This window comes from Micromys minutus (assembly GCF_963924665.1).
Source record: "Micromys minutus genome assembly, chromosome: 8".
NCBI lineage: Eukaryota > Metazoa > Chordata > Mammalia > Rodentia > Muridae > Micromys > Micromys minutus.
In genome coordinates this window covers 36,106,553-36,126,017 of record NC_137977.1, presented here as the reverse complement: position 1 = coordinate 36,126,017, position 19,465 = coordinate 36,106,553, and the positions used below count along the sequence as shown (strand labels likewise).

Genomic DNA, 19,465 nt, shown 5'->3' with positions numbered 1-19,465 from the left:
ACTAATCAGAAGAGATACAGAGTCACTACAATAGTCAAAGGAAAAGCCTACCAAAAGGACACTGCAATTCTTAACACTAATGACTGAACACAAGGGTACCCAAATTTATAAAAGATACAGTTTAAATCATATACCAACTCTCGCATACTGACAGGAGGTTTCAATCTCACTCTTGCCAATAGACAGGTCATCCAGGCAAAAATCAAACAGAAATGCTGGAGCTAACTGATATTATAGACCAAATGGACCAAAAGAATTTTTACACATTTTATCCAAACACTAACAATACACCTTCCAATCAACATCTCATGGAACTTTCTACAAAATTAACAATATACTCAAAGAAAATGTCAACACAAAGAAAATGTCAACAAATACAAGAAAACTGAAATACTCTGCATTCTATCTTACCTCCACCAAGGTAGATATCAAAAACAACAGAGAACTTACAAACTCATGAAAAATGAACAACTCACTACTAAATGAAAAATGTATCAAGACAGAACTTAAGAAAAAGAACCAAAGACGTTCTAGAATTGAATAAAAATGAACACACAACATACCCAAATTTATGGGACAAAATAATGGTTCTAAGAGGTAAGTTCACAGCACAATGTTCCAATCTAAAAATTTGGAGAGATCTCATACTAGTAACTTAGCAGCACATCTGAAAGCTCTTCAAGAAAAACAGGTAATTACCCTCAAAAGGAAAATGTGGCATTAAGTAGTACAACCTAAATGAAATCAAATAATGGAAGAGACAGAGTCTCAACTGGATATCTCTTGTCACAAAATTAAACTTCCAGTAATGGGAAGAGGCTATATCCAATTGGGTTGTTAGCCAAAGGGGAATCTCCAAACCCATACCAATGCCAAGACTATAAGCTGCTCTCAACAAACAGATGGCACTGCAGAAGATAACACCTGCATAACCATTGAACATGGAAAAGTTAAACTAGTACTTAACTAGAACATTCATCCCTATAGAGTAGTGTCCTTAGAATAGAAAAGCAATCTACCAAAGAAGAAATGCAACCACCAACCAAACCCAAGGCCTTTTATATGTTGTCTGGTCTCCAAGATATGCTAGTACAAAACACTGCAGGAGTAACTAAGCAATATCAGATTTGACTTAAGGCCCTCCTTACTCCATGAAATGAAACTCATACCAAACACTGATTAGGTGACCAAGAACCTGAGATTAGATAACATGGAGATCTAGGATGAAACCAAATACTAATATTTTACTAAAAGAATGTAGCAATAAAATGACTTCTAATGACATTCTGCTCTAGGTAAGTGTCTTGATCAGTTTATCCGAGAAACTTCCTCCAGCAGCAGATAAAACACAGATGCCCACAGTCTGTCATTATGCTGAATATGAGACCTAAAAACAACTCAGGTCTAAACCAGGTGTCTCTATCAAACTCTTGGGGCTCCGGTACCCTGGTGAAGAGGAGAAAGAAAAAGGGTATGAGCCAGAAGGGTTGGAGGATAAAAAACAAAGCCCTCTAAATTAACAAGATCAACACACATATGAACTCACAGAACCAGAGGCAGCATGCACAGAGCTTGCAAAGGTTTGCACTAGATTGGGTCCTAGAGCTGAAAGGAAAAGAGGACACATGGCCCCATCCCTAAACCAGAAGCAATCTCCAATCAATAAACACTTGCAAATAAAAATCTAGTATCCCCCAAAGGAGTCTCACTAGGAAAACAAACCGTTCTTGATGGTAGGCTGCATGTGTGGCAGTAGATGTTCAACATAAAATGAACTAAATTACATCTTTGGAGGTTCTGTGTCTCTCAGTGTCATGTTGGGGCCTTAATATTCTTTTCTGTTCTTTTTTTTTTTTTTGTACAAATTTTTATATTTTTTCACTTTTATTTTAAGTCCTTCAGTTATGTATTATGGCTTTCAGTTTAGTGTTTTTATGAGATTTCTGAGCATGTAAATGAGTGGGTCTCTGCAGCTATATCTTCTTCTTGTACAATTTCTTACACTTTCCTTCTCTTGGGTTTGTCTTATCTTTTATATTGTATTGTACTATATCATCCCCTTAGAGGACTGTTTCTGTTTACTGAGAGAAAGAAAGGAATAGATCCAGATGGGAGGGCAGTGGGGAGAAAACGAAAATAATAGAGGAGGAGAAAATGGAATCAGGATATATTATGAGAGAAAAAAATGTATTAGGTAAAAAAGTCAATAAATGATCCAAAGACATTAATGATAAAAATATGAATTACTAGTAAGTATGCAGAAAACATGTTCAAATACTTCAAAATCTGTAGAAAGTGTAAATCTAGATTATCAAAATCACCTTGGTGAAGGAGTTGAGCTCGGTAGGCTGGAAGGGAAGTTGTAAGAAAGGTATGGAGTCGAACAGCCAAAAGAAATTTTAATCCGCACTCGTCCAAAGTTTCTCCACCTATGGCCAGAAAAAATGTTGATTTTTATTTGTGCTTTAAAAATAAAACAAAGATGTTTGTAAGCAAAAACAATATTAAAAAATAATTTTATAAGCATAAAATACTAAAAATGTGTAAAATCAGCATATATCACAAATCCTGCATAAAAGAACAAAACATTCTTAAACTGGCAAAAAGTTTGCTACTCTAAAATATTTTCTAATATTTCTTTTCACTAAATAATTTTTATAGGAAAAATAGCATGGGTAAATAGTTAAAGATAGATGAGAATGAACTGATTTAAAGTCTATCAACATTCTTTATAATCTGGCCTCCTTGGATCTGAATCTTATATTTTAAGAAGTTTATGTTTTCTGTGCTATATTATAGTTTTATTTACTACATGCAAATATTATCTGCATCCCAGGATTCAGCTGTAACACTGGAGAAAATAATTTTATACTAACAGTAAGAAATGGAATTCAGAGTTTTATTTTAAATAATTAAAATAACAATGTTCGTATTAAACATATTAAATTACCCTTAACACACTCACATAAAATTAGTAACTACTACTAATGCCCTCAAAAGTATAAACTAATTTTTCTTAAAAACTTTTAAGCTTTTGTGTCAAACTGGATGCTTATTTTTTGCCAAGCTTAGTTCAATTGCAAATACTACTAACCAATAACTAGTTTAAAATAATAGACTTATTAATTTCAAATTTTGAGATATAATGAAAAATTTCCATTTAAATTTGTTTATGTCTTAAATTTTAAAAAAATGTTTTCTAGGTGATGAAAAGATCTAATTTTGCTGTGATTATATGTTATTCTAGATAGGAGAACATAACAATAATAATTTTTGAAAAGTCCTGAATCACACTGGAAATTTTCACAGTGGGTTATTCCCACAGAAGGAAAAAAACAGAAATACTTAAATTCTGCTATTTAAAAATCTGTACTTCTGCTAAACTCATAGGAATTCAGCTGGATATTTTGCAGCTAGCAGATCATTATTAATGAAGACTGTTATAAGTCTGTGTATTTCCTCATAGTATTAAAATTTACAGAGTAAACAGTAATCAGTGTTAAAACTGTTGTAAAAAACAGTATCATGCTCTACAAAAATAAGTAAAATAATCATTTTTCCCATCTAGTACAGAATTTACTTTTACCTTGACTTCTGTCTCTACTTTCTCCAATATCAGTGCTTGTAGTTGCAATTGTATCTGCTAAGGCCATCAAAGACATCTGTTCCATCCTGGTGAGCCCTGGTAAACTAGAATGAAGTAAATGGCCAGAAAGAACCTGAGCATGCTCAGGACCAAAGTAAGTTGGACTGTATTGTGAAAGGTCAATAACTCTGGGCTGTGTGTTTTCTTCATCTGTCTCTAACATGTGATTATCAGACATTAGACCTGAAGTTTGAAAAAGCTCATCATAACTTTCTTTTGATAACTGTTCTGATTTCTTTAAGGAACTTTTATTTTTTGTCTTTTCCAAAGATGAGTAATAGCTGTCATCATCTGCTGCAAGTAAGGCATATAAAGGAAGTGGAGGGACAGAATCTATCTCTGTGTAGTCTCTATTTTCAGCTTTGTTGAATGCCTGGGGGTCTCTGGTGGTGCTTCCACTAGCACTGATGGTGAGAGATCGAAGGCGGCGCTCATGGTTTGATTCAGTTTCATTCAGAGCCACAACTTCCCCAGCAATGCATTTGACAAGATGTGACAAGATGGCCTTGGCTCTCCGGACTTTGCCAAGATCCATGAGTTCCAAAAGCTGCAAGGGATGGTACTGAGGTAAAGTTGGAGAAAGTACATGAGCTGCTTCAAAAAGACCAGAATCTTCCATATCCACTGAAGGGTCAAATGTACTTTTTTTTCCACAGATTTTCTGTGCAAGACTGGTCATGGATCGAGTAAGAGTTTTCTTTGGAGGATGTAGCCCAGAACTTGATGAGTTACTTTGTTTTATTAAACTTAGTATAGATGGAGTGCTTCCATTGTATGAATCCAATATAACAGGATCTTGTTTATAAGATGGTTGCCATTGGGAATATACATGCATTTCACAATCCATTCCTACCACAAGGATACCATCCCGGACCCATGATAAAGAAACAGGAAAAGGTGGAGCACCTTCTACAGAAGAAACTAAGTCCACACTTCGTAATAGTACAAATTTAGAAAGAGGTACAACTTTAGTACTGTCCCAGAGAGGAAAAGCCTGGTTCTCCTTCACAGTCTGTTCCTGTACCTTTCCAGCCATGGGTCCATACATAAAAAGTTTTGAGCCGATTCCTACAGTTAAGATATGAGAACCATCTTCTCTAGACATCCAATCTAAGTGAACCAAATGTTTTGTGTTTGATGTAATACTTTCTTTACTGACTAAATATGTCTCCTGTTTATTATAAGCCACTAAATTGCTATCAATACTAATGCCCGAATCCAACACTGTATTTAAGTCATCTAAATGAATTGTCTGCTCCAGGATCCAACATGAACCTCCTGTAGACTCACATTCAAAGATACTTACAGACATCACAAATTCCTGAGATCTACTATTACAAGTGGGCTGTTTATAAGCTACTGCTAAACGATTTGTATGTGCACAGCTTACTTCTACAGGCCTACCAGGCACAGTTATACCACTATTGCTCTGAAGTCCGTCTTCAATGAGTAATGGCCATTCTTCCCAAACATATACAACATCTATTTTTCCATCTTTTGATGTAGCTGATTCTCCATTTGTTACTCTGCATTGCCAAAATCTTACTTTATCATCTGAGCATGAAGTTGCCAATAAGTAAGGGGCACTGCAAACAGGATATATGGAAGATGAACTCAGGTGTCCTAGAAAGAAAATGAACCATTAAAAAATTCTGGCATTACTTTTTTTTTTTTTAATTTGTTTTTTGTTTGCTGAGATAGGGTTTCTGTGTATAACACTGATTATCCTGGAACTCACTCTGTAGACCAGTTTGAGACCCAACTACTTTTGTCTCCCAGTTGCTGGGATTAAAGTCATGTGCCACTTCTGCCTGGTTTACTTATATTTTCTATGTACTAAAAGTCTGAGCTGTTTTTCTGGAAAGTTGTTAAAAACATGAGATGCTAACAATCAGGCTTTTAATGATACCAATAAGCTATATACTACAGGGCTGGTAAAATGATGCAGTGAGTAAGAATACTGGCTGTCAAGCCTGACAACTTCAGTTTAATTCTAAGAATAGACATGATAGAAGAAAAGAACCAACTTCCTTAAGTTGTCATAACATATAGTTTAAACACAAACAGACTCAGACTCACACACACACACACACACACACACACAGAGAGAGAGAGAGAGAGAGAGAGAGAGAGAGAGAGAGACAGAGAGACAGAGAGACAGAGAGACAGAGACAGAGAGACAGAGAAATATAGAGGTATACTAGGGGGGAAAAAGTCACCAAAACCTAGAAGAGAATTTAGAAAATTTACTTCAGTTCTTGCATTTTGTAGGTTAAAGACCATGACAATCCATATTAAATATTTTACAAGTAAATTCATTAAAACCTGGTTACTATCCTGATTCAGAAATTGTCATTTGTCACTTTACAGTTTTTTTTCTTTTTTCTTAATTATTTTTTTGACAAATTGTATGCTTGTACACTCTAATTTTCTCCCTCCTCGCCTTCTCTTGCCTCCTTCCATCTCTGCCACCCACTCTCCATTCACTCTCCCTAGTGTCTTTCCTAGGCTCACAACTTTCAGTTTTGTGACCCATCTAGCTTAAAGAAGACCATCTGTGTCACTAGTGGATTAGAACTACCCTTGAAGGCAATGGCTTCCCCTCTTTCTAAATCAATAGCAAACAGTTCAGCAATGAGAGGCTGGGATCCCTGAGTCCATCCTCCATCAGTGCTTGACTTGATGACAGACTCATTTATATACAGACACTGTGCATGCACCTACAATCACCATAAATTTGTCTTGCCCAGAAGAATGACATTTCATAGTCTTTCTTACTATCTGCTGGCTTTATAGTACTCCTCTTTTGCAATTCCCCTGAGTTTTAGAGGGGAGAGAATAAACATATTTCTTAGGTTTGACCACTGATCTACCATTTACCAGTACTTGCTGTACCCATGGGTCTACACTGAACACTAATCACTAGAAGTAGAGACTGTTCTTACACGTACTGAAAAACCACATCAAAACCACATGGTGATGGTGATTACAGTCCCTAGTGGAGAACTGGAAGTTATTATTTTGGTAGCCTGACATAACATTAAGCTGTCTTCTAAATATTTATTTTTATATCCCAAAGTCTTATAATATTGAAGTACATTTATAGCACTAATTTAGTCCTAAGAAAACTTAATACTTTATCACACTTAAATTTAATTTAAGGGGATACTAATAATGACTTCAGGCTTTGGTTGATATGTAAGATCTCTATTACAACTCTTTACTGTATAAAATCAAATATATTCAACAGTAGACAAATGGTTATAACTACATAACACCAAATTTATTTGGAAAATGTAGGTAACTGGGCTGGGGAGATAGATGGTTCAGGGGATTCAGTGCCTGAAGCACAGGTACAAGAATCTGAGGTTAAGTATCTAAAGCCCATGTAAAAAGCTGGGCATGAAACACATCAGTTAGTAAGCTAATTGTAAAAGTCAACTTAAAAGAGATCAAATGCAATTATCCTACATATGAGAGCAATGTCAGTCCCAGAATACAGTCTATTAAATAAAAATGACAGTGCAAGGTATGGTACACATCCCTCTTAGTTACTGGTCAGAAAGGCCAGTTTAGAAGTTTACAAAACAGTACATGATATTGCTCTTGATTACCAACAACCACAACTAAATGGTGTCTCTATTGCTAAAGACACTGTAAACATTGGCTTTGGATATAGAGGAATTGATCTAAAACTAACCAGGAACTTCCTCTATGGTGATGAGCTTGCACAACCATTGGAAGGTCACTCAATCCTTACTGATAGGATTTGAAGCCTGCTACAAAGGAAGAAATTTCATGTCTGGTACAATAATCCTAGTCAAAAGACAATGGGCAGTGTCTGTGATTATTATTTTATTAGGTGGTCATTCGATTAAATCTTTGTTTATATCTATAACACCTAGGCCACTCTGAACCTTGATCAGAGACACCTTTGGCAGTGGGAACAGTCAATGGAAAGATGTACAATTGGTCCAACCCTAAATAATATACTGATATCAAATCCCTTCATCTCAGCTCTTGGACCATCACTGAAGGCAGAAAGAATATAAGAGTCACCTGAAGGAGGGGGAACTTTGTGAAATACTATCTTCTGGATATGACTTGACTATCACCCCCATGAACAAAAGCATCTGTGGTTACTTGTACAAAATCAAAAAAGGCAGAATTTTGGTATAGGTACTACTCCTTATTGAGGAGCTATAGATAATTGACCAAGTTTCTGAAAGACAAAGAATCATTCTTTTAAGGTTGTGGCCCTTGATAAACACAAAAATCACTGCAGTACTTGTTGCTTACATCAGACGTGCTGGTCTCTAACCTAGTGTTTATGATGAAATGTCACGCTTTCATAAGAATATGATTATTTAATAAATGGGAGTATAAGAATAGAGTTTGGAGTGACTATATTCCATGCACTTGGAAGGCTGAATAAAAAGAATGAGTTGAAGAATTAAAGACCACTTTGAGATACTCCAGTTTTTGAAACAGTCCAAAATTAAATTTTGTTTTGTATTATAGAGACACATAGGTCAAATACCTGAAAGGCTTACTAGATAAGATCACTGGGCACTAAGCCACTGTGCATAAATCAGTAACTTTATTTTTAACAAGTTCACAGGATGCTGCTGCTCCAGGTCTGAAGATGGCATTCTTAAAATACAATCTCAATGATGCCTCAGAATAAAGATGATGATTCAGGAACCTTGTTCTGTTCATCTCAGCACATTGCTCCAAAAACCTAATACTAAAATAGCTGTCAAATGTGGTATAGTTTGTTACCAGCTATAAACTTTTACATTGTCTAATGTGATAGTTTTGACAACTTGCAGGGATTTAGAGTCACCATGGAAACAAAAGTCTAGGCAAATTTCTGAAGGAGTTTTTAGGTTCTGTTAGTGGAAGTAGGAGAACCCATTCTAAACTTGGCAAAACAATTCCATGGGCTAGTTCTTAGACTGAACAAGAGAGTGTGGTAGTTTGAATGAGAATGGCACATGAAAGTTCCAATACTTGAATTCTTGGTTCCCAGTTGGTAGAACTGTTTGGTAAGGACTAGGAGGAGTGGCTGTGTTGGAGGAAGCATCACAGAAGGTGAGGCTGTATGGTTTTCTACAACTTGGGCCGTCCCAGTGTGCTCTGTTTCCTGCTTTTCAAGTTATAAATTCTTAGTTGCTGCTCCAGGCAAGCTGCTGCTTGCGGCCCTACTGCCCTGCCACCTTGCCATGATAAACTCTTAATTCTCTAAAATTTTAAGCCTAATTAAATGCTTCCCATGATAAGCTGCCTTGGTCAATGATATTTTATCACAGCAATAGAAAAGTACATAACAGAGGAAACTGAGGTGAGCACGAACATCCATGTACAGCTCTCTGTTTCCAATGACCAGACAGTTCAAGTTCCTGCCATGACAGTCTATACCTTGGAACTGTGAGCCAAATAAACCTTTCTTAGGTTGCTTCTTCAGGTATTTACTCAAAGCAGTGAGAAAAGAGTTGGCTGACAAATGTCACATAACCTAAAAACATATTAAGTCTTCAATGTATAGTCTAAGTACATACTGCTTTGTATGTACTTCAGAGTGAGGTATAGGATTTACTTTCTAAAGCACTGGTAAGCATTTAAGGTGTATAAATTTGGATTAGTCTCTTTTGGCAAATATTACAAACCTGCTGAAGGCTTAACACTTATTATCTCAACTCCTTCTGGCAAATCCAACTCTTTGCTGTATACCATTTCAGAAAAAAGAGACAACTTGCTGGTACTCTGAAGATTAGCTCTGCATGCCTGGAATTTCTGTGAAAATGGAGATAGATTCTTCTCTGGAGAAGAGGAATAATGTTCTTCTGGTAGCCAACAAGCTTCTGATATTTTTGTGTCTATTCTTTCATCTGTTAAACAAAACAAAAAACAAAACTAAAACCTGGGAGGGAATCCTTTACAAATAAGTACTGTAACTGCTACTTTTAAATAAATAGCTGAAATATAAAAGATGACATTGTAGACACATTGATGACTATTTACAGAAAGAAAACAAAACAGTGTTTTAATTTTGGTATTCTAAATATACTAGAATTATCACCAATATATAAAAATTGTTTCAAAACCCGGTCTAGAAAAAAATTGGAAGACAGATTCAAGAAAAAAACTAATAGGAGGAGGAAGAAGAAGGGGGACAGGAAGGCTATGGTCAAGTAACTATACACATACACGAAAAGGTAATAATAAACCTATTACTTTGTATAGTTAATACATAACATTAATATTACTCATAAGAATACATATGGTTTGTAAAATTGTTTTTCAGTTAAATATATGTAGGATCGCATGAACTATGTAATGAAGTAAAATGAATTTCCTTAAAAAAAAAAAACCTAAATTTTTCTACTTGGGTATGTATACTTTGTTGAAATACAGTTCTCTCTGAATAAACAAAAAACAAAGTCAACTTACCCAGTGACACAGGAATCGACTTTAAGTGTAAATTCCACATGCGTAACAGTGAACGGTTGTCTTGAGTACACTCTATCACTACCAGGTAGAACTTTTCAGAAAATCCATTCCTTGAACTGCCTGTTGATATTATGAATATTTTTCATCAAGACAGGTAAATGAGATGGTATACTTAATATATGAAGTTAAAATTATTTTTATAGAAAGAAATTTTTAGATGCAAAGCAATATTATAGAATGGGTTATTACCACATGAATTTACATTAATTTGAAATTTTAACTATATATATATATGCTATTGTAAATTTAATTTTAAAGGTTTAAATTTTAAATATTAACTTTAATCACTTTTACCTTAAAATTCCTACTACAGTCATTACTACGGAACAGTCCACAGTGAGATATCATGCACATACTCACTGAGCGAGACAGACAAACCAACCTCACTGGGTAGTCCTAGCTAGTCTAGAACTTGTGCTTGTCATACAAGCCTGAGGACAGGATGTGCTAGCAAACATCTATAATCTCAGTTCTCCTTTACTGAGATCGGAGATTTGCCCAGGAGCTCAGATTCCCATTAGCCTAACATATGTAATACATCAGCAAAACAAAACAAGAGGGAACATAGGAACTGAATAACCACAGTTATGTTTGAACTCCACATGCATGCAGCCTGGCATATCCACACCTGCATTTACACAAGCATGCATGCATATACATGCACAGACCAAAAAAAAAAAAAAAAAAAAAAGAAAACTTCTTGGTTCATACTAGATGGTGTAAATAGCACAAAAGTTGCTGAAATGACTGTGCATATTCCTGAAATTATCACATTCTCCTCAACATTGCAAACACTGAAAGAAAAACCCAATTAAAAAAAAAATAGAAACATCAGAAAATCTTAACCAACAATCTAATCCCAGAAGGGCAGATCCCAAAGCAAACCACAAGTAACACAAAGAACCAAGACAACTGGCCTCGTCCAAAAATTATGAATTGCAAATAAATGACCCCTGATTAATATGATTTACATACAATTCCATTGCAGAATTCAAAATGATGTTTATTAATAGGGTAAAACAAGTCAAGGACTTAAATACTATATAAGAGAACACAACTGCATGAAATAATGAAGTTAATAGGAGATACAAAAATAGAATTTAATAAAGACATAAAAAACTGAGAAGAACCCAAATTAAAAACATGATGGAAATAAAAAAACAATGGGTCAATAAGAACTTCAATGAAAAACGTTACCAACAGAAATGATCATGTGAAGATACATTATCATGGTAAAAACACAAAATGGAGGAATTAGATCCTTCAGACAAATGTATGAATCCAACATGCAAAAACTCTAGAGCTCCATGAAATGGCATACATACACAATACTGAAACACAAGAGAAGAATTAAGTGCAAAAGGCATGAATAAAAACTATAGAAATTTTCCCAATCTAAGGAGAAGACCTTCCAGACACAAAAGAAACACAGGAAAAAAAAAAAAGACCAGAAAAGATAGCCGTATCTATGTCATACTATAATGTACCAAACACGGAGAGGATACATGTAGCTATGGAAAAAAAAAAAAAAAAAAGGTGAGATCATCTGCCACCAGGAACAGAGGAGATCCAGGGACACAGGCCTAGTAAGAAGGCGTTCTGAGTAGCCTGGGTGCAGAGAGATCTCTGCAGAGAGATCTCTGCCTAGCATGTGGAAAGTGCACCCCCTTCACTCACCCCACCCCACCCCCTGCCTCAGCTTGGTTCAGGGAACCAGTAACCCAGCATCAGGCTATTCCCAGACAGAGGACATTGAGCGTAGAACAGGCACTCAGATCACCCGCCACCAGGAACAGAGGAGATCAGGGAAATGGTCTGGTGAGAAGGCATTCCGACTAGCCAAGGTGCACAGAGATCTCTGCTGAGGGTGCGGAAAGTGTGCCCCCCTCCCCGCCCAGCTTGGTTCAGAGAACCAGTAACCCGGCATCAGGCTATTCCCAGCCGGAGGACTTTGAGTGCAGAACGAGCACTCTGATCACCCGCTATCATGTCATGTGCAAATAGTGATGTTTTTACTTCTTCCTTTCCAATTAGTATCCCTTTGATTTCCTTTTGCTGTCTAATTGCTCCAGCCAGGACTTCCAATACTATGTTGAATAGGTAGGGGGAGAGTGGGCAGCCTTGTCGAGTCCCTGATTTTAGTGGGACTGCTTCAAGTTTCCCACCGTTAAGTTTGATGTTGCCTGTTGGTTTGCTGTATATTGCTTTTATTACGTTTAGGTATGGGCCTTGGATTCCTGTTCTTTCCAAGACTTTTAATATGAAGGGGTGTTGAATTTTGTCAAATGCTTTCTCAGCATCTAGTGAGATGACCATGTGGTTTTTATCCTTGAGTTTGTTTATATGGTGGATTACATTGATGGATTTCCATATATTAAACCATCCCTGCAACCCAGGGATGAAGCCGACTTGATCATGGTGAATGATTGTTTTGATGTGTTTTTGGATTGGGTTTGCAAGGATTTTGTTGAGTATTTTTGCATCAATGTTCATAAATAAGATTGGTCTGAAGTTCTCTTTCCTTGTAGGGTCTCTGTGTGGTTTAGGAACGAGGGTTATTGTAGCCTCAAAAAATGATTTAGGTAGTGTTCCATCGGATTCTATTTTGTGGAATAGTAATTCTTTTTTTAAAATGTATATTCAGTAAGAATTCCTTGAGTATTTTAAGAAATACTAGATCATATATTTGGTTTTAAAGAGAAAAATTAGGCCCACAGAGAGCACAAGCATGCTCTCACTCCTCCCACAAGTGAGACCCACTTTCTCTCCACTGACTATCCAAAGAGAAGCTCGCCAGAAGCACACATGGGGTGTGGGAATTGTGGGGCTGCCTAGGACAGGACCCTTCTGTTCTCCATCTGTACCCAGAGCTAAGGCAGTCCCAGAGCTCTCCAGACCCAAAACCTGTGCATTGAGAGCTTCTCTCCCAGGAGCATTGTCACTCCTAAGGTCACAGGCTCTCAGGCTCACAGGAGGGACAAGCTACAGTCAGAGACATCAAGAACAACACCAACATGAAAAGATGGCAAGAGGCAAATGCAAGAATCTAAGCCACAGAAACCAAGAAAATATGGCATCACCAGAACCCAATTTTCCCACCACAGCAAGTACTGGATATCCCAACTCACTGGAAAAGCAAGATTTGATTTTAAAATCCTATCTCATGAAGATAAAAGGACTTTTTAAGAAGCACACAAATAACAACTCCCTTAAATAAATACAGAAAAGCACAACCAAACATATGAAGGAATTAAACAAAACCATCCAGGACCTAAAAATGGAAATAGAAACAAACAAACAAACAAAACAAAACAAAAAAACCAAAGGGAGACAACCCTGGGGATAAAAAACCTATGAAAGAGGCCAGGAATTATATATGCAAGCATCACAATCAGAATACTAGAGATTGTAGAGAGAATCTCAGGTGCAGAAGACAACATAGAAAACATTGATAAAATAGTCAAAAAAAAAAAAAATCCAAAAAGTAAAAAGCTCCTAACCCAAGACAGCCAGGAAATCCAGACCACAATGAGAAGACCAAACCTAAAGATAATAGGTATAGAAAAGAGTGAAGATTCCCAACTTAAAGGGGTAATAAATATCTTCAACAAAATTTTAGAAGAAAACTTCCCTAACCTAAAAAGAGAGCTGCCCATGAACATTAAAGAAGCCTACAGAACTCAAATAGACTGGACCAGAAAATAAATTCCTCCTGTCACATAATAATCAAAACACCAAATGCACAAAAAAACAAAACAAAAAATAAAAACAAATCAAAACAAACAAACAAACAAACAAAAAAAACCCAAGAATTTTAAAAGCAGTAAAAGAAAAAGGTCAAGTAACATGCCAGGGCAGACCGATCAGAATTACACCTGACTTCTCAACAGAAACTCTAAAGGCCACAAGATCCTGGGCAGATGTCATAAGAGAATACAAATGCCAGCCCAGGCTACTATATCCAGCAAAACTCTCAATTACCATAGATGGAGAAACCAAGATATTCCATGACAAGATCAAATTTACACAGTATCTGTCCACAAATCCAGCCCTACAAAGGTTAACAGATGGAAAACTCCAAACAAGGAGGGAAATTACACCCTAAGAAAAGCAAGAAAGTAATATTCTTGCAACAAACCCAAAAGAAGATAGGCACACAAACACCTCTAACAACAAAACCAACAAAAAACCAAACAGGAAGCAACAATTCCTTAATATCTCTTAATGTAAATGGACTCAATTCCCCAATAAAAAGACATAGACTAACAGACTGGACATATAAAGAGGACCCAGCATTTTGCTGCATACAAGTAACACACCTTAGTGACAAACACAGACACTATCTCAGAATGAAAGGCTGGAAAACAATTTTTCAAGCAGTGAAACTAATAGAAGGAGAAGGTTTTGGTCATGTGAAAGCTCGTTTTCCCAGTGTAGGGGAATGCCAGGGCGATGAGGTGGGAGTGGGTGTTTGGGAGTGAGAGCATCTTCATGGAAGCAAGGTGTATGGGGGCGGAGAATGAGAGACAGACAAAAGGGGATAACATCTGAAATATAGATACATAAATATTCAATAAAAAAGGAAAAAAACTTCAAAATAAAATAATCTTAGAATATACTAGAAACATAAGCAGCATAGCAAAATTTACTGCACAGCAGAGTAAATTCCCTTAAAAAGTTGAGTTTTAATATATTTATTAAAAATAGGATGTAGACAAAATAGCCACTTATAGGACCATCTATCATGTGATTCCTTTGCCATATATTCTGCTGAAAATTTCCTTTTGACTATCTTTCCTTTCATCTATTTTAGACAGGATCCCACTACACAGCCTTGACTGGCCTTGAGCTGATTAAGTAAACCAAGCTGACCTCAAACTCCTAGCTGCCTCAGATCCATAGAAGCTGAGATTAAAAGTGTTCTTCATTTCACAAGGCTTTCTATTCTTTTCTTCAAATACTGGTCAAAGCTGGGGCATGCTTTCCTCAACACTTTGGGCTTCTTTCTCATTTTTCCTTAAGCTGTTCCCTACTCTTGCTATGTGGTCCTTGGCCTTCACTGCAGCTACGCTTGCTTTTTCAGATACTAACTTTCAAATGGCTTGTACTTTCCTCCAACCTCTTCCTATCAGATGACAAGATTTATAGCATGTCTACTCTGTTTGTTTGTTTTTCTCTCAATCTCTAATAAAAGTTTCCAGGGAAGGGTGGTAGAGGGCTATTCAAGTATATGCAAGTGGGTTGAGGCCAGAGGTTTATGCTAAACTCTTTCACAAGCACTCTCTCCTTTGTATATTGACACAAGGTCACTCACTTAACATGGTTCTGTCTGCAATGCTGGTATTACAAATGTATGGCTGTGTCCAGCTTTTTAAACATGAGCTCTAGAGATCAACCTCAGACCCTTCATGCTATGTGACAAGCATTTACTCTCTGAGCCAGCTTATCATTCATTTCCCTCATTTTAGCATATGGTCATGAGGTCCAGAATTACAAAACCAAATGAAGTGTATACTGTTCATATAGTTCATGAAAGCTCAGGGAATATCATGTAACATTAACTGAAACTACAGAAAGAAATTACCAATGTTACAGTGCAGAGCTTTAAGGAATTTTTAGAATTCTAAGGAGAAGTGGGAAACACAGAAGAAACAACATAATTGTAAGAAAAAACCTTGAACAAATGAGTAATGTAGTTAATGTTATCTGAGACTTAATAATTGACTTGACTGACATAGTGTATCTGCTTACTTTGAATTTTAGTCTTCAGAAAAAATTACCCAGTTTGTCCGCCTCTGTAATTAATAAGATTGACCACAAAAAAAGTTTATCTCTACTTTCTCAGTTTTCCTGAATGCAAGTTAACAATAAAGGTAGGAGGTAAAATTTAATTAAAAGTTAAATTGTATTATGTTTTATAAATATATAGATTAAGACATTATTTAATGACATTATTATTTCAACTATTTATTTATTTAAATTATGGGCTTCTGTAACCAAGTATATACATTATTTAAATCAGTAAAACATCCATGTAAAGAGCATTCACTCCCTCACTCACATGGTAATAATAGATTCCATCTACTGTGTACTTAAAGTAACATGTAACTGGGCTAGGAGTATGGCTCAACCTTAGCTTAACTTGCTCAATCACCAGCCCAGTTACAAAACAGTTTTGGGAGGAGATCAGGCAACAGGGGAGAACTAAGAGTAAAGTAACATACAACCGAGGAAGAGTCAATTGCTTTGATTTGTGGTGTTTTTGATTTTTGCTTTGTTTTTGTCATTGTTTTTCCTATTTCAAGGTTAAGAGTAAAAAGATAAGCCAGGAAAAGGCCTGAGGCAAGAGGATACCTGAGCCTGGGATTTAAGGCCAGGCTAAGCTACTTAATTAGACAATATAAATAAGTATATAAATTCATACACAAAAGAAAAAGATAGTATTTATGATAAAAATGTCAACCTGAAATACAACTCAAAGTGTATTAATTCGTTATTAACTATATATGATATAAACTGCATAATACTTATCATATCAAAATTTTTCCTTACCTGAATCCAATAAAATGTTATCTATTCCCAGGCGTTTCTTCTCAATGTTATTCAAAATGAAGTCTTCTTGAAAAACATGAAGCAACTGGGTTTTTCTGCCATGCTGAGGTAAATAAATACCAACATAAGTTCACATACAGGTCATTTACTTAACTATGAATAGCAGAAAAATAATACTTACAAGCTTGGTAATAGAATCTAATGCAATAATGCATCCTGGTCTGGCTGTTGATTGCTGACTGATGATGTTAAATACTTCACCAACATATTTCTGTTAAAAAAAAAAGATATTTTCTTTAACAAAAAAAACCTAAAAATAAAATTTCAAGCGCAGTTAAATCATGAACTCAAGTAGTATATAGTTTCTTTTTTAAAATTATTTTTATTTATTTATTGAGACACCTTTTGCTGTGTAGTTCTGGTTGGCCTGGAACTAGATATGTGGACCAGGCTGGTATAGTTTCTTTCAACTATAAACTTTATAGGATTTTACCTTAATAGAAATTAGATAGAAATGATCTGAATGTAGCTCACAGTAGGTACAAAGGGGAAAGGGCAATATTTGGTCAAGCTTAAGAGAAAAATATTTTGTATCAATCAAAGTGAAAGACTGTCATCTTAATATGCTATAAGTAATGCTTTTAAAACATCAATTTTTCAGAATATCTTATTTATTTTGTGGTATTGGGAATGGAACCCAAGACTTTGCAAACATATGCTGTCTCACTGAGAAACATCCACTAAGAGTTTCTTTAATAGTCTCATTAGGTAGTTTCACTACTGTAATAACATTCTATTTAAATTTTTAAGTAGGTGTGTGTGTGTGTGTGTGTGTGTGTGTGTGTGTGTGTGTTAGTAGGACTGGGGATAGAATTCAATATGCAGACTAGGCTGGCTTGAAAATCACAGAAATCTGCCTGTCTTTGCCTCCTGGGTGCTAGGATTGAAGGGATGTGCCACCAGGCCTAGACTCAGCTATTTATTTTCTGTCTTCAGGTCACACTTTCCTCTAAAACCCAAAGGCCACTTTATTGAACCTCTTCCATGTCAAACAGACATCTCAAAACGAGTATGTCCACAGCAAGGCTCTTAAATTCTCTTATCCTTCCAAATCTGCTAGTCCCACATTCTTCCTTATTTCAACCATAGCAATTCTACTTTACGTTAAGCTGACATAGAATTATAAATCTTTTTTTCTCACATGCAAAATCCTGTCCAATACTAACTACTCACATTCAAACGACATCTAAATTTTCAGTGTTTCTAACATTAACACTCTTTACCATTCTTGGTTCTTTAACTTTTCTCCTGGACTAATGTAATATTTTTTTAAATTAGTCTCCCTCACTCTACTTTTTTGTACAGTGGGACTTTTGTCATCGTAGTAACCTATTTAAAAAAAAAAAAACTACATCAAATCATTGTCACATGAGAATAATTTTCAATGGTTTCCATATCATTTTAGGAAAAAGTCCAATAGACTATAAGGCCTCCACCAAAGGATCTGACCAGGCTAACCCTCTGTTTGCTTTTATCTCTGACTACTCTAACTTACTTTATTCTACAATGGCCTCCTTTGTGGTTTATTACATAACCAACATATTTTAGCTGCAGGGTTCATGACAGGTCAACCTTTTTGGATCATTCTTCCTGTAGTCACATGTCTAGCTCATTCAGTTTTTTTCATGTATTTTCTATAAAGCTTCCCCTTAAACAGCAATTTAAGGGACACCACTCCCTATTTCTTTTGCAACACTTTCTCTTCATAGTACTTGTTACCCAGGATATTTTTAGCTAGTTCCCCTCTACCAGCTTATCTTGCCTCACTAAAATGAGCTTTCTGGTATCTGTTTCTGACTTTTTAAAGCCAAATTTCCAACAGTTAAAACAATGCTTAATAGATAAAAGACCCTCAATAAACGTCTATTTTTACCAAAGCAATATATGTGTGTCACATACATACTCGCATGCTTTGCAAAAAGTTGTTTTTTATAATATAAAATTATGCTTAAAAATTCCCAGGACTATCATAAAGCAATGACTCTTTTACTTTTACACTCTGAGCATTAAAAACTGGTAACTATTGGCAACTTAGGCTAGAACTGCCTAAGCAGGAAGCTCAAGCATAGTCTGCCTCAGGAGATGTTTGAAAACACCAATAGCCTGACATACTGGCAAATGCCTACAACAGGAGCACACAGGAGACAGAGAGCAAAAAACAGCTGTGTGTTCAAGGCTAGCCTATGTCTACAAAAATGTTTTTCTTTTCATAAAGTCAAGTAACCAACCCAAAACAGAAAAACAAAACAAAAACCCAGCTAAACACTAGAACTGAAAAATGAAGAAATACTCTCTTAGTGGAAGGCTCAGTAAACACAGACAGTAGGCTTAGGAAGAAGTGGATCTTTAGTATGGTATAAGTGTTACACTGACATCTGAAAGACTTCCTTGAGCTGCAACCAAGCCAAGGGCTTTATCTTCTCACGTTTAAGATTAAAACTCCACTCTTATAATTCAAGTTCCTTTTAACTATAGACGAACCAACAAGTTTCTACAGTTACAGTTGGTAGTCCCCATCTATCTTTGTGTTAAAGAAGCATATAATAAGACTTTGGGAAGAGAGGAGGGCTAGGACTTGAACTCCTGGACCACAGGCTTGTTGACATACATGTTCAACCAGGCAAACTTTCTGCTTTTCTGACTACTCTTACTTTATTGCACCATGACTTCCTTAGTGTTTTTTTACATAACCAA

General features: G+C 36.0%; 1 protein-coding gene across 3 annotated transcripts in view; it reads right to left on the bottom strand.

Moving 5' to 3' along the window:
* Nucleotides 1-19,465, bottom strand: part of DMXL1 (Dmx like 1) — a 136,998-nt gene that overhangs the window by 85,727 nt on the left and 31,806 nt on the right. For all 3 annotated transcript variants that reach the window (XM_080920336.1, XM_080920334.1, XM_080920335.1), the window contains exons 14-19: nt 16,893-16,982; nt 16,712-16,814; nt 10,100-10,219; nt 9,316-9,537; nt 3,587-5,269; nt 2,322-2,429 (exon numbers count right to left, since the gene is read on the bottom strand). In XM_080920336.1, the coding sequence (XP_080776462.1) occupies nt 2,322-2,429; nt 3,587-5,269; nt 9,316-9,537; nt 10,100-10,219; nt 16,712-16,814; nt 16,893-16,982 (2,326 nt within the window). The remainder of the gene's footprint in view (nt 1-2,321; nt 2,430-3,586; nt 5,270-9,315; nt 9,538-10,099; nt 10,220-16,711; nt 16,815-16,892; nt 16,983-19,465) is intronic.